Below are 25,592 nucleotides of genomic sequence, written 5' to 3' on the forward strand. Positions count from 1 at the left end.
AAAACAAGCAATAAAGATTAGATTAAAATGCATCCCAAAATTAATTCAAATAAAGCCTTTCCAGGTATCCCCTTTGCTAAGGTACACCTGTATTTCCAATCTAACACTAGAACTCAAAGACACCCACAACGTGTTAGAAGATTCAGGACAGCTTAAAGAAAGTACCGTTTCATGCAGTGCATAGTGAAAACCATGGAACTCGCTCCCAGTGGTGGCCACAAACCTGGATGGCTTTAAAAGAGGACTAGAGGAGAGGGCTATGGATGGCTACTAGCCATGATGACTATGCTTTACCTCCATAGATGGAAGTAGCAGTGCCACAGAATACCAGCTGCTGGAAACCACAGAAGAGAAGGGTTGCTCTTGAGTTTGCATTCTGCTCCCTGATTTCCCACAAGAGGCATCTGGCTAGTCGCTGTGAGACCATGATGCCTGATCCAGAAGGATATTATTATGTTCTTAAATGTTAGCAGTGGTATCTACATTTAGAAACCTTGCACCTTAACCATGGGTATTGGGAGTGCCGGGTTTACGTATAAGCTAAACAAGCTACAGCTTAGGGCCCCACTCTGTTAGGGGCCCCAAAAAATTTTTAAGAAAAAACCAACCTGGATGTACATTTCCAAAATATGATAAAAAAACAAATAAAATAAAACCTACATACAGCAACAGTGTTTCACTGTTTAATTGTATTTCAGTTCAACAATCAATTTGATAAAATATATATTTTGTTATGTGCAAATGGCTTTAGATACCTATTAGGTCCATAAATTACCATATTACGTACTGTATATTGAGCAAAAAAACCAGCGACAATTTGTGACAAAGGACAGTTGGACATATACAGGGCCTCATTACCTTCAGTAGATTAGGGCCTCATTAAAACCTAAATCCGGCCCTGGGTATTGGTGCATTCTGCAACAATAACGCAGGAAATACATCATATATATAGGAAAAGCCAACAGCTGGCAGTAGGCTGGGGGCGACTCAGGCTGCAGCCGAGGCTGCGCCCGCGGTTCTCCCTCTCCGGAGCCCTACCGGGGTACCAGCCCGCGCACTCGCTTCACTTTATTCGGCTCCGGCCGGGCTTCGCACCGCGGCCTCGGGTCAAACTCCTCCCTCGAGCGCGCGGGACGAGCTACCGGAAGAAGAAGAGCCAGCAGCCGCCTCCCGCGCGGACCGCGAAGGGTTAACCACTCCTCCCGGCACCCGACCAGACCCTATCTCATTGGCGCGCCCGACCAACGACTGCCCGGGAGGCGGGCCGAGTTCTTACTCAGGCCAATGGGCTGCCGGCGTGCCGTCGCCGCCGCTCTTTCCCAACCCTCGCTCTCGCTGATCTTAGCCTGAGGGCGGGAGAAGAGGACGGCTGGCTCCCAAGATGGCGGCGGCGGCGGCGGTTGTGGCGGGGGTTCCCGCGGCGGCGGCGGCGGCTGACTCTGCCTCGCCGGCCCCGGCCAGCGCCCGCGAAGAGGAGCTCCCTCGCCTGGAGCCGGCCGAGGTGAGGAGCCGCCTGGAGAGGAGCGCCCGGCAGTTCCGCAACCGGCGCAAGGTGCTCGTCCGGGGGCTGCCCGCCGACGTCGCTAACCAGGTGAGCCTTCTCCCCGCCCCCCGGCCGCCTTTCTCAGTCACCTTCTCCCGCCTGCGGAGGAGCTCGGCTGAACCCTCAAGCCTGCGCGCGTGCGGCGAAGGGCGCTTCGCTCTCGAAAAGCGGCAAACTCATCTGCCTCCGGTTGAGGGTGGACCCTCAGTTCTCAGCACCTGATGCTACTGCCTTTCAGAAGCGCTATCTGAAAAAGTTTCGAGATCCGGGTGAGGTAATTCGCCTTTGCTAGCGAAGCATCATCACTGCTTTTCTCACTTCAGTTCTCACCAAGTAAGAGCTGAAAAACACGAACGAAAAGCCCTTGGCGATTTTATCTGTTCCTGGCTGTACCATTTCCTACAGCAAAGCGGTGGGTCTTCTCCAGCCTTCGAGAAATAGATCTTTGCAAACAAAGCTAGTCTTCCAGGAAAAGTAGGGTTGTATGTGTAGGGAGTATGGGGGAATATTCAAACACTTCACAAACTCACGCCCCATCTGCAACCCAGTACCGATGCAAATGGGAGTCTGACATGTTGTTCAGCTATTTTAAGGGGTGTTCAACACACAGTGAACATATGAGAGACGGTTGGATGACACCTTGTAGATGGGCCCCTGCCAACATGGCAACGTATTTTCTGTTCACAGGTATAGTTGTACGCAAACAAGGCTCTTGTACATCCCTTTCACACAGACACTGAATGTGCAGCCTCCAGGGGAGGAAGAGTTGGTGTCCAGGGTGTGTGTCTAGCAGGTATAGCCACCTTGGCCCCTCACATATTTGCTGAAGGAAGGCATGTTCTGAACATGCTGCTAGCGGGAAGAGATGTGTGTTCTGCAATACACTCAGACACCATGGTTCACAAACAGACTTCAGACCGTGGATTTTGTATCTGACTTCCTGCCCACTCACACACCATGACTTTGTCAGCTTGGACACCATACCACAAACTATAGCTAAGCCATAACCATAATTCAGCATGATGTCTGAATTGAGCCAGACACGTCATTAATCTTTTCTGTTTCTATGGCTGTTGTAGAAGAATGCACATAATCCTATGGGGCTAGAGGCAACCTCTCAGTTGTGCATTGTTTTGTCCTCAGCTATGTATCATCGATATATTTCATTGCACCTTTAGTTTGTATGCCATCTTTCTGTATTGTTGTACTCAAGGTGGCTTACAAGCTGAAGAAACAACAGAATATACAGCCAGGATCACATATCTTATAATGGTCTGATCCAATGAAAATAAGTCATAATAAAAAGAACAACTTTAAAATAAACAAGTTCTATCAAATAAAGTAATAGTCAATAACCTGTTAGACAAAATATCATTCTCAAATTATCAGCAAATAATAATTAACCAAATTCACTCTCAACAACCAGTGAATCATTACTAAACTATCATAAAGTCAAGTCAGCATACATAAGAATAGCACAATACATTCCCATAACCTACGCATTGTGTTTTTAAATGCAGGAACCAGAAGTTAGGGTTGTAAACTGTGAATTTAAAAGGTGAAGAAGTGCCAGGGGCATTAGTAGGTGTGGTATTTCTATGCAGAGTCCAAATGCATTCAAGATAGTCACAATAGCAGTCACTGGTGATAACCATTCATGTTGGTGAAAAAATGCTTATTATTATCTTGTTTACATTTGGACTTTCTAAAGAACCCTGACACATCTACTGCTGGTCTCTTGTATTGGATAGAATTTGGCCCTAATGTTCAATCTTTTTTCTTCTGTAACCCTGTCACCTGTCAAGTGAGTAACGTGATGTACCTGCTGAAGTGGCTTTTACTCTGAAACTTAAGCAGTAAGAAATAAGCAGTAAGAAAGTTGGCTTTTAAAGTGCCTGCGGGCTTCTTATGTTTTGCTGCATACATTACTAGAAAGAGATATTTGTTTTCTTGAGTTAGTTGGCATCCACTTAGTGAGGTTGATGAGCAGCAGTTTTAACACAGAAGGAAGATGACAAGTTATTCACACAACACACACCATTATACAATGCTAAAAACCTTTCTCTATGAACTGTAAATTAAACTGGCCATAGCTGTCTGCTTTTGAGGAAACAAATGAGCATGTTTTATTACAGAATAGTAGCACTCCAACAGAGTTGTTAAGGGAAATACAATGGTAAGGAAGCAGTGTGCTAACATTTTGTCTGTGTGTGTTTACATATTTGCATCTCTTTCAAGAACATGTGGTGCAGTACCTTTGCTGAAACTAATCAAGTGTGGGTTGTCTGGTCATTGCCCACCTTGAGTTGGATGAACGGTGGACTAGAAATGTAATGAATCTACGGCGTCTATGCACATTCTCAGATTTAGTTCATAGAGACCTGAGGGGAGAGTGCTGAAGCTGGAAGAACTCTGATTTCAACCTTGAGCAGTTGAAAGACGGTTGGTTGAAATGCTGCCAATTAATTGCATGCAAGGTGGAGAGCTTAAAAGCTCCTTTTGTGCTAGATTTCCTGGCACAGAAAGAGCTTTTAAGCTCTCCACTTTGCTTATTGGTCTCTGTGAGGTCCTTGTGGGAACTCGCCAGCCTCGCTGGCGTCTCCCGGAGCTCTGTAAGCAAGGCAGAGAGTTTTGGCCCACTATAAGTGGGCTGAAACTCCTAAATGGATAGATACCATTTCTTAGAGATACAGTGGTACCTCGGGTTAAGTACTTAATTCGTTTCGGAGGTCCGTTCTTAACCTGAAACTGTTCTTAACCTGAAGCACCACTTTAACTAATGGGGCCTCCAGCTGCTGCCGCGCTGCCGGAGCACGATTTCTGTTCTCATCCTGAAGCAAAGTTCTTAACCCGAGGTGCTATTTCTGGGTTAGCGGAGTCTGTAACCGGAAGCGTCTGTAACCTGAGGTACCACTGTACGTGTTTTATAAACAGGTTCTAAGATGCACCTCTGTATAAATGTCTCATTAAAAAAAAATTCTTGTGAGGATTACATTAGCATCCACATCCTGTAGTGGAGTGAATTGCCTGATCAGGAAGGGCAATTGAACTTTAGAAAGGACAGTGGAACTTCATAGGAAATCCTCATTGTGTACATTTTACATTATTACATAGAAACAGTTGAACAGCCCACCAGGTGAAGGTTTGACCCTGTGACCTGTCCTCATTGTTTGGGTGAGGTCACTTGATTCCCAAGCCCTATTGATTGCTGCCAAAGTATCAGAGGCAGGCTTCTAGAATTGCCTTTAATTGGAATGTCTGCCTTTTCAAGGGCGTCAGTAACGCCCTCTCCCTAGAGTTTGGCTAGGTTTATGTTGGAAGAGTACATTGGAGTGTTTCAAGCTGCCTCTGGGAGGCACATTTCAAACCAGAGTCTTGCTTATCCATCTATGCACCCTTGGTCTCATGGTCAGAATGCTGGAGCTAGCTGGCTTGGCAGAGTTTGACCTTGAGCGAGGTTGACTCCTTTCTGTGAAAAGATCACACATGCCTCAAATGAGGTAACCTGTTCAGCTTGCCTGCTTGCCAGAAGTGAAAAGTATCTTGAGCAATAAGCGAAAGTGTTGCCTCAGGCAGCATAAAGCACATGCTAAATATTGGCTTGCTGCTGTTCAGGAAGACTGCAGTCTGGAAAGGAAGCTGATCTCCTGTGGTGCCAGCTGTTCTGGTTGATGATTTATGCTGATTATGCAATTCCCTCAGTAAATACAGAGCATAATGTCATCTTTAAGTGGAGGTATATTGGCTTCTGGTTCTCTTTTTAGTTGAAAAACATTTAATTCCATCAACACAAAGTCATTTGGCAACTAATCCTTATAACGGTGAACGTAGGCCAGTTTTGTTTGTGAATTGTACCTTGAGACAATATTTATTACTAGATTTCTATACCGCCCTTCATCAAAAGATCTCGGGGCCATTCACAAGATAAAAATACAAGATAAAAGCACAAATAAATAGTTAAAACAGAAACAACAAAACAATTCCCCCCACATGCACATTTAAAACGCTGTAGAATGTTGTTCAGCCAAAGGTCTGGTTGAAGAGGAACATTTTTGCCTGGAGCCTAAATATATATAATGAAGGCGCCAGATTAACCTCCCTGTGAAGAGCATTCCACAAACTGGGAGCCACTGCAGAAAACTCCTCACTGTGAGAAGTGAAGTTACAGGGAACCAGGCACAGGGCCTTTTCAGTAGTAGCACCTACCCTGTGGAACACCCTCCCATCAGACGTCCAGGTGATAAACAACCCTTTAAGTTTTAGAAGACATTTGAAGACAGCCCTGTATAGGGAAGTTTTAAATGTTTGATGTTTTATTACGCTTTTATGTTTGTTGGAAGCTGCCCAGAGTGGCTAGGACAACCCAGTCAGATGGGCAGATAATAATAATAATAATAATAATAATAATAATAATAATAATAATAATAAAGCATATCCAAAACATATCCATTGAGCAGGTAAGTTTGTTCCTCGTTTATCTCAGAATGGATGAGTTCAGAATAAATTACAACATTTAAACATATTTTACTATTTCAGATACATCATGTGAAAAGGAAAAGAGCCTATGTCAACCAAACCTTATTATAAACTGGCAACAGGGATTGTCAGACCACACCACAGTAAAGTTATTCTTAATGTGACTTAACACAATCCTCAGCTTATTCAATAATTTTCTAATAATGTATCCCATATAAAACAGAGAGGGACTTCTGTTTTCCATCACATTCAGTTTTGAAGTTACAAGCACTTTAACAAAGAATTATTTGTTTAAGAAGACTTCCCAAAACTATATTTGATTATTATAGGGCTTTTATGGACTTAGGATAAAAATGTGTATCTGGTTACTTTATTTGAGGGGCGGCCAGTAATATTACTGAGTTTGAACCCAGAAAGGGGACTTTTAAGAGGAGAGCATATTTGCTATTTTTGTCAGTTCACACACACAGACAGACAGTCTTGCCAAACTTTTACTCTTCTGCTCAACAAGAGAGAGCTTTTCAAACCAGTTCTGTGAAAACCTGAATTGCGTGGCATGTTTAGTTGGACTTTGTCCAAACCTGCAAGATAAATCTTCAGATAAAAAATCCAGAACCAGGAAATGCTCAAAGCATTGATTAGGCTTTGCTGGAGTTGCTGCCAGGATGTGGGTGCAGCTTTTACTATAGAACGAAATATTCATTTCATAGAATCATAGAGTTGGAAGAGACCACAAGGGCCATCGAGTCCAACCCCCTGCCAAGCAGGAAACGCCATCAGAGCACTCCTGCATATGGTTGTCAAGCCTCTGCTTAAAGACCTCCAAAGAAGGAGACTCCACCACACTCCTTGGCAGCAAATTCCACTGTCGAACAGCTCTTACTGTCAGGAAGTTCTTCCTAATGTTTAGGTGGAATCTTCTTTCCTGCAGTTTGGATCCATTGCTCTGTGTCCGCTTCTCTGGAGCAGCAGAAAACAACCTTTCTCCCTCCTCTATATGACATCCTTTTATATATTTGAACATGGCTATCATATCACCCCTTAACCTCCTCTTCTCCAGGAACTGCTCTACAGTTTAGCAGTGGGGTGTGACTGGCTTCAGGAATGAGGACCGGGTGTATTTTGCTGAAACTATCCTCTGGGCAGATTGTGGCCTCTGTGGACTGGAGTGGGGGAAGTGGCTGGGATTCCTTTTGATGAAAGAGGTAATGTTTCCCACTCTGGCTCAAACTGGATTTCTTCTGTTGACTTTACACAGGAAGTTCATGATCTGCTGAGTGACTACGAATTAAAGTACTGTTTTGTGGATAAATACAAGGGAACTGGTAAGTAAACTAGCATTACAGAATTCTCCTTTCTGTCATAGGGTGGGTTGGCTCTGTTCAACTCTTGACAAATAAAAAATAATCTGCTGAACCTAGCTGAATGGACAGCCCCTTTCAATTAATCTCCATTGAATGCAGATTCATGGGTAACTAAAAGATTGGGTTGATGCACATAGTTTATGTGGGTGGAGGTCTTTTCTAATATTCTTCTTGCTTGCTCTCACTGGTGTGAACATGTTGTTTGTCTTGGTCTTACTGTCCTCTGCGTGTGATCATCTTTCAGTTTTGCACGTTCAGCCATATGTGAGGTGGCTAGTGACTTCATTTGGAAAATTAGAAGCCCAGGAGCCCCATGAGGTCTTGTATGTGCCATATAGGGGTATCTGGTTTTTGTGCTGGAAATAACACCATTGGCTTTTTCTGTTCATTTCTGAATAGCCATAACTCACTCTCCACAGGTTGGGCAAGGCTACACATATATTCTTCCTTGTTTAAACAGTATAGTATTGTTGTGCATTAGAAATTGTTCATGAAAAGGAAAAGCTTCTGGCATGCATGCCTGAAGGTTAGTGGTTCTACTAGTGGGCCATTCATCCCATCAGTCCTAACATCAGTCAAGGGGCGCGGGTGGCGCTGTGGTCTAAACCACTGAGCCTCTTGGGTTTGCTGATCAGAAGGTCGGCGGTTCGAATCCCCACCACGGGGTGAGCTCCCATTGCTCTGTCCCAGCTTCTGCCAACCTAGCAGTTTGAAAGCACACCATTGCAAGTAGATAAATAGGTACCACTGCGGTAGGAAGGTAAATGGGGTTTCCGTGCGCTCTGGCACTCGTAATGGTGTCCCGTTGTGCCAGAAGCCCGGAAAGCTGTCTCTGACAAACGCCGGCTCCCTCAGCCTGAAAAGCTAGATGAGTGCCGCACCCCATAGTCGTCTTTGACTGGACTTAACCATCTCTTAATAAAATATTAATTTACAATGGAGTAAAACTGGGATTTAGATGTATGTGTAAATACATTAACGAAGAAAGAGGAAAGAAAGCAAACTTAGCAAGGGATGAATATCAGCAAATTTAAGTCACTTGTATATTATTTGAACAGAGTAGTCACCAAGTTTATAAAAGGCACAAAATATATTTAGGATGGGGAAACACCAAGAGTAACCACAGATGTGCTCTTAAACTGGACATGTAACTCATACCGTAAGCACCTAAAAGTCATGGGGTAAACAATATTAATTTATCATGCTCCTGGCAGTTAGTTTTATTACAGCATCTTCCAGCTCTGGATGTCAGATGTTGACAATGAATAGAAAATAGTCGTCTGAGTCATGCTGTGCTTGATATCTATTGCTTGGCCTCAACTAAAGACAGTTTGCTGGACTGGGTAGATTTTCTGCCTAGTCCAGCATGACAATTCTGTTGTGTACAGGCAACTACCAAATAATGACGTACGAATGACGTACGATTGTGCATGCATGCACAGCACCAAACCCAGAAGTGACCCAAAAACATCACTAAACACGTCAGAGGCACAACAGGGCAGGGCATGCCAATATGCAGTGGGCTGGGAACAGAACCTGTGCGCAAAATGGTGATTGACTGTATATACCTTGAAATCTGTGCAGAGGTTTGTGGGCATTGACTTGTGTGTTGCTATATAACGTCTTGTCAATAGCTTTTACATAACCTCGATCTCTTGCAGCTTTCGTCACGTTACTGAATGGGGAACAGGCGGAATCGGCCATTAAGCAATTCCATCTGAGCAAGCTGCGAGACAAAGAGATCACAGTGCAGTTACAACCTACAGATGCCTTGCTCTGCATTGCCAACCTGCCCCAGCTTTACACGCAGCAACAGTTTGAGGACCTGGTTCGGCCCTTTGGGAACCTGGAACGCTGCTTCTTGGTGTATAGTGAGAAGACGGGGCACTCCAAAGGCTATGGCTTTGTGGAGTACATGAAAAAGGATTCAGCAGCCCGAGCAAAATCTGACCTGCTGGGCAAACAGTTGGGAACACGGACTCTGTATGTTCACTGGACAGATGTTAACCAGTTGACCCTGGACCTCATTCATTCAAAGTGCTTATGCATAGATAAACTGCCACACAATTACAATGACATAGAAGAACTGAGGCAGACCTTCTCTGCCATCTGCCCTCCAACATTCTGTCAGGTAAGCACCTTGGGCCACAGGGAAGAGGGCTGCCCTTCCTGTCCTTAGTGCAGCACTCAAAGCGGTTTCACACAACAGGCTTATTGCACTTATTTTAGAATCCATTTACCAGGATATTTCTGAAGCAACAAAAGATCAGGCTGCCACCCCTTTCAGTTTGCTTCTGTGAATAGCACAACAGTGTTGTGTCACAAATTTATTCAATAATGAAATTTAGAAACTTACTGCTGGTCCTAAGTGCTTGGTCACTCACTGCCAGGGGATTAACATTTGGCACAATTTCCAGCTCAAAGAAATTGGTTTGCTTGAATCACATAACCTATCCCAGAAGCAAAAAGTTTGTTTTTCTGTGTGCTCAACATAGAATACAGTGGTACCTCGGGTTACATACGCTTCAGGTTACAGACTCCACTAACCCAGAAATAGTACCTCGGGTTAAGAACTTTGCTTCAGGATGAGAACAGAAATCGTGCGGCAGCAGCGGGAGGCCCCATTAGCTAAGGTGGTGCTTCAGGTTAAGAACAGTTTCAGGTTAAGAACGGACCTCCGGAACAAATTAAGTATGTAACCAGAGGTACCACTGTAATAGAAATGTAGAGTTGGAAGGGATCACAAGACTCATGTAGTCCATGTTGACTAGATTGCACTTCTGGCCAGGGTCAAGGAAATGTATAGAACATAGAAGCCTAATTCTGTGGCCACAGATAGTCTCTATTCAAATTCTATATAGTTTTGAAATATTGGCACCTGTCGTCTCCATATTTTTTGTGGTTTTCTATAAACGTGAGATGGGCGATATCCTTTTTGCCACCTGATAGCTGTAGCAACAGATGCAGCCACACTAGTAGACTGTTTGCCACACCAATTTAAGTAGTAGTATTAATCTGTTGGGTAGAAAATGTAAAAGACTCTGGCTCAGGCAGTTGCATATTTTAAAAGCTGCACAAGCCCCATCAGTGCAAATGGGATATAATTAGCCAAATTACCTGTTGTAACAGTCTGGTAATGAGACTCTCGTGGGGGGTTGCTGTAAGATTGTTCTGTCATTCGCCCCTAGCCTAGCAATTCTCTTGTAGTAGCTTGGTTCTCTTGACAAAATGAGGCGCTACATGTCCCAGTAAGCCAGAGATAACCATTGTGGTGCTTTCCATATGTTGGACTACAGTTCTCATCATCCCTGACTACTTGCCATACTGGCTAGGGCTGATGGATGTTTGAATTCAACATCTGGAGGGTACGCATTGACTACTCCTGTCCTAAGCGCAGGAGGATTTACTGATGCAGAATCTTGCTGGGATTCCCTGAGGCTGTAGGTTCTTCAGCTTTGGTTGGCTCAAAGCGTATAAAGCAGCCATGTCCTCTTTCTTTTGTGCCGAATCACCTTCTTACTGCCTTCTCTTTCTCTTGCATAGTTGGCATGTGGTCAGGATGGGCAGCTAAAGGGCTTTGCAGTCCTCGAGTACGAGTCAGCTGAGATAGCAGAGATGGTCCAAGAGGCCACCAATGGCCTGCCACTTGCTGGAAACCACATCAGAGTGTCCTTCTGTGCTCCAGGCCCTCCTGGGAGAAGCATGCTAGCTGCTCTGATAGCGGCACAGGCAACAGTAAGGTTCAATTCACAATAATTACTGTATGGTTTTATGTTGTGAGCTGCACTGAGATTTTCTTCATAGCAAGTGATATAAATATGTTCAATGATGTCTCTTCCTGTGGGTAGTTTGAAATCATCTCCTTGCCAATACTGTACCACCTTTTGTTCCTTTATCCACCTTTCTCCTAATGCCTGTATCTTTTTAAGAGGTTTATACTTTGGCCCAGAGTTGGGTGTTGCATCTCCAGGGACTGACACAATGCCCCCATTGTTTTGGTCTTGGACAGACTTCTGCTCATCAACAAGGCTTCCTCCTGTAGCCATTATCTGTTCTATATGGGCATCCACTGTATTGTGCGGATGGTTTGATACTGATAGACTCATTAAGTAAAAAGGAGAGCAACTTAATTACATTTCAGCTCACCTCATTACAAGGGTACACGTTTGAATCAAAACAAAATACAGCTCACAGAGGCCAAAGGTCCCCCTCCAATGGCCCAATGTGGCAGGCTGTCTGTCTTAAGTGTTCTGTGTTGTAAACTGTTAATTACTTTGTGAGCTGAAACCTTAACTGTACACTCGGATGCTCCCTTCCTGCATGGTTAGAGTCATGATCATGAAAAGGTTCTTCTGTCAGTTAGTGAGTCCGGGTGCCTCTTGATTTTTTTTGTTTTTGCTTTTTGCTGCTGTTGCTTTTACAGGCACTTAACCGTGGAAAAGGGCTTCTTCCCGAGCCCAATCTTCTTCAGATTCTGAACAGCTTAGGGAATCCTACGTCAGTCCAGCTCTTATTCAACCCTCTCCTTCATGGAGCCATTGGAGGAAAGCAAGGCAAGTATGCGTAAGTGGCCCTCAAATAGGGTGTCTCTGAAAGCACCTTTGGTATTGAGCTATGTGATCTTGGGGTTTCCTCCCACTGTGAGCCCATTGAGTATGTTAGATCTCCTCAGCCCTAGTGGCATCGCTAATGGCCAGGTGTGTTGTCACTGACTTGATTGGAGCTGCAATCAGGCAGGGATCGTTTGTATTCACGATACAGATATGATAGTTGTTGTTTTTATCTTGGGCTGTAGAAGAGCAGGTTCGAAAAGACAGGAAGCTTTCCTCAGATCAGAAAGAGCTTGAATTCTTACCAAATATTCGTGTTGGATACAAAATGGATAAGATGGCACTTTTGCAGATGTAGTAGGTGCTTTAGAGTTCTTCATGAGGCAACCAAAATGGTGTTCATTCTTACTTGTAGTTTATCTAATGTGAGGATTTGTGCCTAACAAACTAGTGCTGTCAAGTAACGGGGGGGGGGCGGGAACCTAACTTGGACTCATTCATCAAAAGCAAAAGTGAATAAGGTATTCTGATAACTTTAAAAGATGAAGGGTTTCACGGTTTGGGCTGTTCTTTTTGGTTCAGTTTGCATTATTGCAGTATTTTGAGAGGTTGCTAAGGGATTCCCCACCCCATTACATTGGAGAGTTTTTAAAACTTTCCTTTTCTTTTTCAGGAATCCTAGGAGCCCCTCCATCAGTGCACCTGCTAAGCAACCCTGCCCTGTCCACAGCGCTGCTTCAGCTAGCGCTTCAAAATCAAACACAAGCACAACAGGTAACTGCCATTCAGTGTTGCAGGTAAAATAACATTGGTGTTAATCTTTGCCCTATCCATGGATGGGCTGGTGTTCCAGATTGCGAGAAGATAAAGAACAATCTCCTTCTCTCCCCCCCCCCCTAAAAAACCCCCTCTATATACAGATACTTATCTCTGCAGGGGCAGCAACTGCTTTGGAAACAAGTACCTTGGGGTTATACCTGGGGATCATTCTCTTCCACTATTCACCAGCAGCCTAACTCACTTTAGCCTCACACTCAAAATAATCTAGTTGCATCTATTCTTTAATTCTTCACTGGAGCTTCTCTGTGTACTGTTGCAATGCTATGCTAAATTGCAGGGAGAATTTTATCAGCTGTGGTTTCATCTGGTTCCTACAGGGCAAGATCTAGTCTGCTTGATCTCCTGGTAATAGAAATGTCCTTGGGGTGGGCTTGCCTTTGCAAACAGCAAGAGTTTCATGCAGGCTCTCACTTTGCAACTTCCTTCTCTGTTTTTTCTTGTCTGTTTTAATTCTCTTGGCTATTAGTAACCCTGTCTCTGGTCTCTATTTGCTTTCTGCTCCAGAAGGCATTTCTTGGAAACTTGCTCTTAGTCCAAAACCAGGTCTGGACACAACTCCTGCAGAACAAGGAAAACCAGGCCATATTCCATGTGAGTGGTAGGCCAGACCTGTGTGTGAAAATCACGCTGCTTGTGTGTGGGTGTTTATTGTGTGTACGCTGCATGAAGGTGCACTGCAGGGACCATCCTCCAGCTTTAATCATATTCTAGTCTCACTGGGGAGGATGTGTTGTGCAAGACATCCCCCTAGATCTAGGACTTCACTCTGTTTAAGCCTTAAACCCCATAGTTTCAGGGGGGCTGGCTTGCGGTAGCATTTAGCATGACTAGTAGATGGCTTTCTGATAAAAAGAGGGTTCTTGGTTGATGAGGAGCGCTCTTGTCAGTATGCAAGTCCTCTCCACTGCCTCTTCACTTCCTTACTGCTGAATGGGAACATATTTATTCCAGTGAGTGCTGTGTGCCTATGCACCATCAAGTGAGCTGCACCATTGCGGAGCAAAATTAATTGTGCATGATGGAGCAATTCTGGTGGTCTGAAGTTTTCCAAATATCTAGAATTATTTGACAAGGAGCAGTGGAGTAGAGGGCAAAAAGATAGAGCTGCAAAAAAAATGAACAGGTCTGTTTTCCACATCTCCATCTCCTTCTGGAAGTATACCCAAATGGATTGACATAGGCCCTCTGAATTTGGATGGGGTAAACCTCCTCCTGATGCCTCCTTGTTGAAAACCATTGCTTATCAGACTCCAGACTTTTGTTCTCAACAAGTTGGGTTTCAGAGCATAGCTCTCTAGGCTTCTATTCTGCTTTGCTGCCTCCAACCATTGATGGAAGAGTCTGCCACAAACAACTATTAGAACTTGCCATGGTTGGGGTGGAGTCACATCGGAATTAAATAGCCTTGAATGTTGTGGTTTTGCCTGCTGTTAATGTTGTCCCTGTTGCAGCTGAACAGCAAAATCCATCCCAACTATCACTTCTTTCAAATAATAGTAAGTCGTATACTCAGAACAGTGATGCAAGGAAGTTAGCAGCCAGGGCTTTCTGTACTGGATTCTCTGAGGGTTGCTTTGAAATGGAAATGGAAAGCTGTAGAAGAACAGTTGGAGAATGGGAAAAGGCCATGAGTGTGCTGGAATTTAAGCTAACAGTTTGTGCTGTAGAATCCTGTTTGTGTTCCATTTGAGCCACTTGCAACAGCTAAACTCACTCAGTCTTTACCACAAAGTCCTGTGAAGTCCATCTGAAAGACATTGGTGCACCTCTCTCCTATCTATAAAGCTCCATCTTTCTCAGGCTGTTCTGTATCTGAACATAGCTTGCCAGGAGTGTCCGGTGGTACTCAGTTACCTTGGCACTGGTTTAGCAAAATGATCTGCCCGGCATCTGTAAGCTGCATTCAGGTGGTCTGCAGCATGTATGCATTAAAAAGTAAAACTGGTTTTCAATTGTATTCTTACTGCTTCTTTAGATTCTTATACAGTATTGTACTTTATTGTGTTACAGTCTGAATTTAATGGAATGCAAAATGTTAGAAATAAAAGAAACACTAAAAAATTAATTTTAAAACCATACATCACCTAGCACAGCACAACTGCTGCAACAGGCAGAAAAATCATTAAGTGGTCCATCAGCAATTTTCAAGTGGTCCGTTGGGGGGAGGGGAAGCTTGGGAACCACTGCTCTAGAGACATGAGTGATGTGGCTGTATGTAGTTGATCCCTTTTTCCTTAACCATTTGGATCAGTATGCCTTTGCCGTTGCCTTGCTTGAGATTAGTGGCTTGTAGTGGGTTATTGGCTTGAGTGTGTTGGATTTTTATCACACGCAGTCTTGTTTCCTGTCTTAATTGTGGGAACATATTGATTTGTTTGTAGAAACCAGGAATCTTGGGAGAGTCTCCACTGGGTTCCTTGCAGCATGCTTTGGGAATGCAAAACACACCAACTTCTCAGACAGGAAATCAGTTACTGAGTGAGATGTCCTCAGGTAAGTGCTTTGTGGTATAGGGTCATAACAACATCCTCTCCAGAATTTAATTTTTGAGTGCTGGTTTCTACTAGAAGCTAGGGAAATTATGTTCTAAAAAGTCAATACCTAGGCAGTGAAAGTATGGAAAAACTTACGGATCAAGGAAACTCCTGATTCTTTCAGAAACTGACTGACCACAAAATATAGCTTATCTGTTCTTATTATTCTCATTTAACTTACTTTGTAGATTTTTACTTTTAGTAAAAGGTGAAGATTTATACAATCTGAAGAGAAACCACCTTAATAACTTAATATATACTGTTGTACTTTGTATTTTGGGTCTGTGGACTGCAATAAAGCTGTGTGTGATTTTTTACCTTGCTGATCCAAGTCCAGAATTCTTTCGTCATAACAGAAGGGAGAATATTTACTTGGGTTACTGTATAGCAGATTCTCCTTTGAATAGAAGGCTTTGGGTTGTAGTGAGAGGGCAAAATATATATTTTTTTTTTAATCTTAGCATAATTGGTGCTGCACCTCACAGCAACTTCATCTCATCAAGATCTACTCCTACAGCAACTGCAGTAACTCTTTTGTTATTTTTGCGAGCCGCAGCAGTTGCTTCTTCAGCTATGTTCTGGCCCATGAGAAATCTTTCTGTGTGTTTTATTTTTACTTCTCTTCACTTCAGAGTAGCTCCTGCAGCCCTGTGTGGAAATTAGGTAGGTGGCGCCACTCCTCACAGAAGTTGTGTAGGAAGATCGGCAGAGCAAAGAACTCTGTTAACAGATCAAACAAGTATATCCTCAGGCCTGCAGTTGTTGAGGAAGGGAGAAGTTTCAGGCTAGTTGCACAGCAAGTTGTTCAGCAAGTCCTCATTCAGAGCAAGCTAGCACAGAAGGGAGCAAATTAACTCCTTCCATGCAGTGAGTCCCATAGTGTTTAATGAAGGGATGTTTTGAGTCTTAGCTCCACGTGAAGCCACCAACCTGAGCAACATAGAAGGAGAGTAGGGTTTGCTACCTTTCTTGCGTTGTCTGAAGGAGTCTCCCCACCCATGTCTTTGTTGAAGGTGGTAGCAAACTTTCACCCCACCCATTGTGCTCTTGCCCCCATTGGAGCTTTTCATTGCTCTTGTGGAAAGGACTCTAGACTAGCAGGTTGGGTAGCCCCATTTTACTCCCTTACTCACTGGCAAAAGCCCAGCAAATCTACTCTTTAAGGCATTTTAACCACCATGAATTAAAGTAGTTGACAACATCTGAACAGTAAATTGACTGTCCCAACCTGATGATTTGGGTTCCAGAACTACTTTATTTTAGGAAGTGGCTCTCACCTGGGTGCATGTTCTCTCCTTAGGTGGCTCCCTACCTTCTGATATGGCTCCAGGACCTGTGAAATCTCCAATCTTGCCTTCAGGAAACCTGCCTTTGCCATCCTTTCTGGGACCGTTGGGAATGGAGAGGGAGAACTCTGTGATAGGACCCCACCTGACCCAACCTGGGCTGCAAGGCCTCACCACTTCTATCCTGGGGTCTGTGATCAGTGGGCTTCAGAAGCCAAAGCAGACAGAAAATGGGCCTCCATCATCTGGGGTATGTGAGGAATCTGGTACCTTGTGAAGGTTTACATTTGTGAAAGTCTGAGTATATGTTACGTGGTGCTTTTCTGTCCTTCATCATTGTAGTTCAGAAACATGTGAGGGTCTTGACTGAAGTGCTTTTATATTGCATGGCAGCTTCAGTTGTGCTTTTCCTTCCTGTACCTTTTCCCTTCCAGCTCTCCTCCTGCTTTTGAATTCTTCAGTTCTCATGCCCGCATTGAAACCCTAAGTTGAAACTGTTGCAACTGGATAGAAACGTAACCAGTTCCTAGACTTCTAGATATTATTATCACTAAATTTATTACCTGCCCTTCATCAGCAGGTCCCAGGGCAGGTTGCAACAATTTAAAATTCAGAATTGAAAACAGTTAAAGCAAATTACAGTCACAGGAATGGGGTGTGCCCTGAAAACACCTATCTTGGATAGCATAGGGCAGGGTAAAAACATTTCCAAAACCTGTATAGTGAAGAAGCCAGATGCACATTTGTGGTGAGGAGATTCCTCATCTTCAGGGCTGCCACAGAGAAGGCCCTCTCCCCCTGTGCCACACACACCAAACTTTTGAGGGAGGTATATCCCTCAGGAGGTGGAACTACCAAGAGGAACCCCTTATAGCATAACTGACTCCAGGGGTTTTCAAAATTGGGCTGCAAGTGATCAGCTGGAAGATGTTCAGCATAGTGTAGGCACTGTGTTTAGCCTGTCCACACTTCTGTAATCAGTATGTCAAAAGCATGTATATCCTCTCACACATTTTATTAGAAGAAAAACTGCCAAGTGTCTGTTGCTGAGAATCTCTTTAAAACCAATAGATCACTTCACCAAGCGCCAACATTGGACTTAACTTTTAACTTTTTATTTTTTAATAGAGGATGCATCCACCTTTTCTTCAAAAAATAAAACTGTTTAACATTTTTATCACACAACGTGTGATTCGCCTTTGTTAGGGGCACCAGCTGGAAACCTCTAGAAAATGGTGCTCATTGTTGCCTCTCTTACAGGTCTCTCTGCTAGGAGAGCCACCCAAAGACTTCAAGATTCCACTCAATCCTTACTTAAATCTGCAAAGTCTTCTCCCTACGAACAAGCCTGGAGGTAAGGTGGCCACATCCTAAGTGGTATTCGGCTAAAGTGGACCTGTTGAAATTAATGGGCCAAATTTAGACATGTTAATTTCAGTGGGTCTACACTGAATAAAAGTTATCTGAATGCCATCCCTTATTTGGCACAAAGAGAAATGAAAGTACAAAACTGTGTCCTCTAGTACTTGCTAGAAAATCTAATTTCTGGTGTGTTTTGAGCTGTCTTATGGAGGCAGGATGGGTAAGAGGCATGGCAGTTTTTAGTGTTCTTTCTGCCTGCAGCTATAGGCCTTGCATGATTAGACAATGAGGGTGTTTCCTGCAGCCCTGAGGTGAGTCTAAAGTGGGACAAAGCCTATCCCACCCCTGGTTCTTCTACCGTGCTGCCTGCATGCTGACAGTCCGCTCTTTTGTCTTTGTAGGTGGGGCCAACAAAGCATTCAGCTTGAAGACTGGTGTCCTGGGCAATGTTTCAAATCCCAGAATTCCACAGGCCTCCCTATCTGATCCTGTGTTGCCTTCTTCTGGGCTGACAGGAGACGGCTGTGCTTTTGACTACCAGCCAGTGAGTACTTGAAGATCCATTATGGTCATGGCTTCTGGATATAAACAGCAAGGTTAAAGCGCTGGAGTTGCTTTCATTTATCTTAATGCCCTTTAGGCTCTGCTTCTTCCATTCTGTATTATTATTCTGTGTGGCAGCATCTGCTAAAAACATTCTTGTTTAGACAAGCCTGCCCAGATGCTTAGGGTGTAATTTTAATCTCTTTTAGTACTTGACCTTTTGTATGTTTTAGGGTTGTAATTTTTTATTGAGTTTATTGCCTTATCTTTTTGTAAAGTGCTTTGAGGTTATTTTGCAATCAAGTGATGTATAAATTTATGAAATAAATGTTACGTTCCTGTATGCACACATTTCTAGTTCTTTTTGGTTACCATATCAGTTCAAATGACATAGAAATCATAGAATCACAACTCGGGATTAAAAAGTTCCTGCCTTTTCTCTTTTCTATCAAAAGGACTTGGGCACGCGAATGTATCCACAGGCCAGAGAGACAGGGCCCCAGCTAGGTGGATTTGCACACAACAAGCAGAAGGTAAACATCCATTGTTTTAATTGCCACTACCTAGCTTGGATGGGGTAGATCCAGAGGCAGCCAACATGGTGCCCTTGCTGAACTGCAGTTCCCATAATTGCTGGCCATTGGCCATGCTGGTGTGAATTGATGGGAGTTGGGAGTCCAGAAGCATCTGGGGGGCACCGTGTTGGCTACCCCTGGGCTAGTCCCAAGGGAGCTGCCTCTGTCATATTTATATTCCTAAATACCGTGTTGGATTTGATATGGTGGCACTAAAAATTGTCGGCTCCTGGCTTCATCCACTGAAAGGCAGTAGGTTTAGAATGCTGCAGTGCCATAACTATGAGATTTGTCGTTATGAAATGTTGTGATTTGTGCTAGTTTAATGTGCATGGAAGATGATCTGGTAAGGAACACCCACAAACTTGGTGGTTAAGAGCAAGCCGTACTTGAAACGGTCGCTAACTGTGTAGCAGAATGCACAAGGAAGGCACAGAGCTGTGGAAGGTTGTGGGCGGGAAACGGACTCTTTCTTCTAGCCATCCTGCAGTGCTGAACTGGTGACAAGTGCCTGCTGTCATCCTCCTTTCTCTCCCTCTCCAAGGCAAGCTGTCACTTAGAAGTGCTGCATAGGCTGGTGGGAGGGGCTCAGTGATTTTTAGTTGTTGCTGTCCTACAGTGTGGAGAGGGGTGTGAGAAGCTCTGCGTACAAGGAGCCGGTGTGAATCTTGTTCCCCTTTTTCAGGTGCCATCACCTGGGTTTGAACGGAACAGCCTTGGAGCCCCTCTGCCTCCGTTCTATTCCGGATCCCCAAGCTCCTATTTCACCAGCGGCCTTCAGGCTGGGCTCAGACAGAGCCACCTAAACAAAGTAAGATTTCCCATAATGCCGGTTGTGCTTTGTGTTAGAAAGCAAATTTCGATAGTTTTTGAATGCTACACTGGCACATAAACAGCTCCAATCACTTGCTGCTGTGGTCTCATATTTCTTTTATTATTTGTAAAATTTCTATACCTCTCTTCACCTCAAGATCACAGGGCAGTTCACAACATAAAAATACAAAATGAGAACTCAAAATACATTAAAAAAACAACAAAGACAAACTCATTCATTGGCTGTCTGGAAGCATCTCCCATGCTTTTCACTTGAGTTTGTGGCCACTAGTTTTCCCTATGATAACAGCTTTTGCACACAGCTGAAGATAGAAATGGCCAAACCTCAGTAGAATATGATCAAGGGAGATCAATTGCAAACACTTTCAGATATAACCCACAAAGTGCATGAGTTGCAGATCTTGTAAAAGAAAAGGTGAACATGGAATTGCTTTGTTTATAGTGGGAATAGAGAATCTATTTTGTTGTTGGATTCTAGCTCCCATCAGCCCCAGCCATCACGGCTGCTGGTCAGGGATCGCAAGAATTGTAGTCCCAACAATACCTGGATGGCAAGAGCCTGGAATAAGAAGGAAAATATTAGTATAATTATCCAAGACTGGAAACATTGGCTGGGATCCAAATAACAAGAGAACTAGTTTATGTGCCTATACTGTGCTCTGGGCTTGCTTTGCCAACAGCAGACCCCATGATACATTGTAAACCTTTTGGAAACTGATGATGCTTTTTAAAAAGCATTCTGATCTTGCATTGATCTGTTTAAAGTGCAAGATCCTGATGGACATGCCTTGGCAAGTGCAGTGATCTGTTCTTGTATTACTAGCAGTCTCAAAACCTGCAACTGCAGAAGCTTCTTTAGATTGACCCTAAGATATAAACTAAATTAGTCTAATTTTATGCTGTTAATTTTGCACAGGGGGTTTCTGGCTTCATTTGTTAGCGTGAAATTCTTGGATGCTTTTCTTCAGGAACTTCAGAGAAAAAGTATTTGGAGGGAAATCTCACAGGACAGCCAGAGAGGTTGGGGGGCAGGTTTACAGCCATTCTTAGCAACAAGCCAACTCACTCAGACCACTTGTGAGACCTAGCTTTGCCTCCATACCCTGGAAGGACTGACATCTTGCCTTTATCAGTGTAGTATTTTTCATAGTATCACACTGGATAGTGGAGGGGGGTGTCAGCCTCGCAGTCAGAAATGATGTTAGTTCTACTCTTGCCTTTTCTTCCAGGCAGTTGGGATGCCACCTGTGAGTGCAGCAGATGGCATCATGGGACTAGGGCCAACAAGTCACTCACACAGCACCTACTCAAAGGTGGGTTGGTACCGCTTTGACCTTTGAAACCTTTAGCTCCTCCATGTCTTGTCATTTCCCTAATTCTGCCTCTCTTCCCCCTCATTGCTTTTGCAGACTCCGGTTGGTGGCCAGAAACGGGCCTTTTCCCACCTGCTCCCATCCCCAGAACCCAGCCCAGAAGGGAGCTATGTGGGTCAGCATTCTCAAGGCCTGGGAGGGCACTACGCAGACTCCTATATGAAGCGAAAGAGGATATTTTAATCAGTTTCCTATAGAAGCACTCACTTTTCTCCTTCCCCAAATATGTAAATTTTTGTAAAAATGTTTTTAATGTTTTGCTTAGACTTGGTTTTAAGACTCTGTGCAGAGGTCTTGGCTTCTGAGCATGGGATCCAGTGCAAGCACATCCTGGGCTTTGAAGATGAACCCTTGGTGCTTTTTGCAGCAAATGCCCCTTTTCCCTAAGTGAGGCTATTTCGACAATCAGGAGAAGCACCACCAAACTGCAGACAGCTCCCTACTGCCTCTCAGTCAGCTGGACCAAAATGAAACTGGATGCCTTTTCCCTACTTGGGCTCCTTCCTGTTCTGTGCTCTTATTGCAGTATATTCCACTTGCATGGTCCTGTTGAGCTAGGGCCTTGTCTTCTAGAGATACGAGTGTCTTGCCTTAACACTTTTTCCAGCGAAGGAATGTACTTGCATTCTGTTGGTGCCTCTGGATTGCTGCAGTGTGATAGAGCAAACTACTAAAGAGGAAGAAGATGGCAACAGAGAACTCTTGTGTCACATTGGAAAACACGGTCCTGGTCAGTTGCAGCCTGTCACCTTCACTCTGCTCCTGCGGCCCCCAGGTAGAGACATGACTCTGCCTCCCCTGCAATCTGACTTTGCTTTTATTTTTTTAAACATTAAGTCTGTGTACTTATTTTGGTTATGATTAATTTGTAAATTACCTTTTTTAAAAAAAAAAATCCATGCTTTTAGTTACTTCCTTTAAAAATACATAGTTTAGAAGTGTGTGATCTTGGTAAACTCTATGAACTTGATTTATTTGTTTTAAATTCTCTCCCTCCTTGGGTTGTTGCTGTTTTTTCATTGGTTTAGACCAATTCCTTCTTGGGTGCAAAGGTTTTTTGAGTGAGTGTGGTTTTGTCTTAATGCTGATCCTGCAGTCTGATAACACTTAAGCCAGGCTCCTGTGGCTGGGTCTGCCTGGGGTGACTTAGAATTTTGCTTAGTGTTTTTCCATCCCGGTGACAACAGGAGTCCTCCATTTGGCTTTTTGAGAGGACCCAGCTTTGAAGCTACACCTGCACTTTTTGCAGAGCTAAGATTTTTGAGTGGGTTCCACTGAACTGGCATTTTCAAGCTCCAGACTCAACTTAATGGGCTGTGAATGATCCTCTTCCCCTTACACTGGGCTGAGTGTGAAAAGATGGAAAGCACAACCCTATTCTACCAGGACATTTTCTGAACAAGGTCCAGGTTTAGCTTGGTACAGAGATAAATAAATGGCCCTATAAGTTGCTTAAACATCTTAGGTTCACAATAGTTCCATATTACCCATTCTCAGTGTGTGGAGTTTGTTTTGAGACAGAGAAGGGGTCTGTGGCCTTTTTCCTGGGGGATTTGTAGTTTAGCCTATATACATTTTCTGTTTTATAAACATGCTATGATGATTCTACTGTAGATACTGCTTGGTTAGCTGTATATGTCGTGGGATTTGAAATCCATTGGCAGCTGGATACCAACTTTCCAAAGTAAAGTTATATTTATATCAAACCTTGTCTCGCTTTTTCATTCTTGGTGCATGGAGCTTTTAGAATAATGAGCAGTGGAAGCAGATGTTTTTGAGCAAGCTGGATTGCCTAATCTCTGTACCAACTGTATATACAAAGGTAAAAATACACTCTAGAGCGGGTTGGCAACCTTCAGACCCGGGGGCCTCTCCGTATGGATCGTGGGACTCTTTCCAGACTGCTCCTCTACCCAGGTTGCACCTGTTTGACACCCACCCTCCTCAAGTAGTTATGTAGTGAACTTTAGTAATACTACTTGCTGGCTTAAATGGAAGATGGAGAGGTGAGTGTGTGGTTTGGAACTGGCACTAAACTGTAGGCTTGTTCAAAGACGAGTCACATCCATTGTTCTGCTTCCTTTCGCACCAGGCATTGCCTGCCACAAGAATGCAGCACCTGGAAAGTTGTCCCGAAGAAAATATGACCCTCTGGCTGAGAAAGGTTTACTCCCCACCCCCAACTTGTAACTATGAAACAGGTTGAATTATTATTCAAATAGTACCACATTAAAGTGCAAAGGTGCTAGACTACAGGTAAAGCATCTGTTTCAACAAAGGCTCCTCTAAATGAATACTACAACTTCTAATTTCGTTGGGAAAAGTTGGATTAAGTCTGAATGATATCCTTCCAGCATAGATTTGTGTCGTCTTTTATAAGATTTTTTTTCCTGTAAGGTATACTTAATTCCCTCCTCTATGACATATTGTATAAAAACGAAACAATTTTGTATCGAAACAAAATTACACATACACTTGCTTTGCTTCAGTGTACAATGTGCAAAGTGCTCTCACTCCACTGGGCCAAGGAAATAATCTCTTCTCAGTTTATGAAAGGCTTGTCGGCCCTCAACCACTCTTGAAGGGATAGTATCTCCATTTGTGCCATAGATTTTAAACATAATACCTGTCAAAATATTCAAAGATTAGATAAATGGACCTTGTTCCAACAATGTTGATGAAGGGCTTGTTTACACCTTTGGTGCTAACTAGGGTATAAATCCAATATGCACCAGAAGAAAGTGAGAAGGCTTATACCATAGTGATGTCCCAAAAGGAAAAACATGTAAGATTTAATGGTGGATCATCCATAAGCTGACATGAGGCAAGATGAAATAGGGCTACCATTGGCTTCTGATTAAAATATTAAGATCTGCCATTTTCCAGAGAAACGGGTGCTACCGTGGCTAAGCAGTAGGCCTTCTTGCCTCATAGATCACTTTCTGTTTGCTTCCCCCATGGCTGCCATGCTCATCTGCTTTATTTTGGTATTGAATTTAAGTGAATTCAAGCACAGGACCTTTTGGACTTAATCCTCCTATGTTTAAATATGCCCTACTGCTCTAGGTGTATCCCAGCCAAGACTGTCATTCACTGAAATACTTTGTTCTTCCCTTGTCCATGAAGAACTAACAAAATGGTTATTTTAGTCCTTTCAGCATCTGCAAAGTTAGGGGATATCCTGCATTTCTAAGATGCTAAAACAGAAGCACCGAAAGTTCTCAAGTAGTGTTGTGGCCAAATGACTTGCAATAAAGCAGACCTGATTGGGTCTTCTGATTTGTTACTTAAAAGCGGCTTGGGAAGGTGAAATGGGTGGACTCTAAACATTATTAAAAGCAGCAGTGTTTGAAGGATTCTTATGGACAAACTGCTTTGATCTAAAGCCAGTTCCGCTTCACCCAAGCTACTTCTAAGAATGAAGAAGTCCTGTGGAACCACTCACAAATCTTTAATAAAAATTATTAAAAATACAAACAAGCAAACAATTTGTGTTTGATTTGCAGCTTTTTAAATAAAAAAATGCATCTGATCTCTTCAGTCTCTTGCTTCTTATGTGATTCTGCTCTTGGCAAGTAACTTATCTCAGCCTTTTAGTATGATACGGCCAGGCAGACAGGTTTGGCAGGACGTTTTTCTCTCTCCAGGCATCATATATTACGAAAAGAGAGATGTCACAATGAGACAGGAGGGCATTGAAAGACTTTTCTTTGGAGTACATCATCATCAGCGTCGTCATCATTTTATTTGTATGCCACCTTTCCACAGTTAAAACAGTGTTCAAGGTGGCTTACAATATGAAAAGATACATAATTACAATAGCGAAGTAGTTATTAAAAAAAGAAAACACATTAAAAACTACATAATGTGATAAGAATTTTAAGGTCTTAGATATATATTAAATGTTCATAAATGTACCAACAAAGCACGTACATAGATCAGCACAGAAAGACCGACCTGAAACCATTTTTTATTCCCAAACTGACCAAATGTTTCCTCTGCAAGGAGGGAGGGGGTCAGGGAGCCTTCCCATTGTCTCAGGAACTGAGTAATCAGCATTTTAATGGGTGACAGACTATCAGATAACCTGGCAGATGGGAGAAACAACATTCAAATTTCTGTTTTAAACCACCTTTTCTGTGATGTAGGTACGTGGGGGTGGTGGTCTTGAGCTACACCCCTCCTGTGATATATGTATGATGTTTCTGGGGGTGGTCTTGGACTCCAAGGCAGGGAATTTAAAATGTCTATATAAGGGCAGGCACATATTTGTTCTGGTTTCCTCCTTTCCTGCGGGTGAGGGGAGCACCCT

At 43.4% G+C, this 25,592-nt stretch overlaps 1 protein-coding gene across 3 annotated transcripts; it reads left to right on the forward strand.

The window, feature by feature from the left end:
- The first annotated feature begins 1,366 nt into the window (after window positions 1-1,366).
- RAVER1 (ribonucleoprotein, PTB binding 1) lies at window positions 1,367-22,986 on the forward strand. Of its 3 annotated transcripts, none has more exons than XM_053370584.1 (15): window positions 1,367-1,591; window positions 7,278-7,344; window positions 9,045-9,514; window positions 10,927-11,118; window positions 11,807-11,936; window positions 12,607-12,707; window positions 13,278-13,364; window positions 15,155-15,266; window positions 16,608-16,843; window positions 17,854-17,947; window positions 18,357-18,499; window positions 18,954-19,031; window positions 19,759-19,884; window positions 21,137-21,220; window positions 21,317-22,986. In XM_053370584.1, exons 1-15 carry the CDS (start codon window positions 1,382-1,384, stop codon window positions 21,461-21,463), a joined length of 2,277 nt encoding a protein of 758 aa, XP_053226559.1. In that variant the 5' UTR covers window positions 1,367-1,381; the 3' UTR covers window positions 21,464-22,986. The 3 variants fall into 3 exon arrangements, with proteins under 3 accessions (XP_053226559.1, XP_053226560.1, XP_053226561.1); XM_053370585.1 differs by having other exon boundaries at window positions 13,281-13,364; XM_053370586.1 differs by lacking the exon at window positions 13,278-13,364.
- The last annotated feature ends 2,606 nt before the right edge of the window (window positions 22,987-25,592 follow it).

The sequence above is a fragment of the Podarcis raffonei genome, chromosome 17, assembly GCF_027172205.1.
Source record: "Podarcis raffonei isolate rPodRaf1 chromosome 17, rPodRaf1.pri, whole genome shotgun sequence".
Lineage (NCBI taxonomy): Eukaryota > Metazoa > Chordata > Lepidosauria > Squamata > Lacertidae > Podarcis > Podarcis raffonei.

Bases quoted from the DNA above. Each gene is read 5' to 3' on its own strand.
- RAVER1 (XM_053370584.1), top strand. From the start codon at position 1,382: ATGGCGGCGGCGGCGGCGGTTGTGGCGGGGGTTCCCGCGGCGGCGGCG. The intron at 15,267-16,607 runs GTAAGTGCTTTG...TTCTCTCCTTAG, and splicing joins ACTGAGTGAGATGTCCTCAG to GTGGCTCCCTACCTTCTGAT. The intron at 17,948-18,356 runs GTAAGGTGGCCA...TTGTCTTTGTAG, and splicing joins CCCTACGAACAAGCCTGGAG to GTGGGGCCAACAAAGCATTC.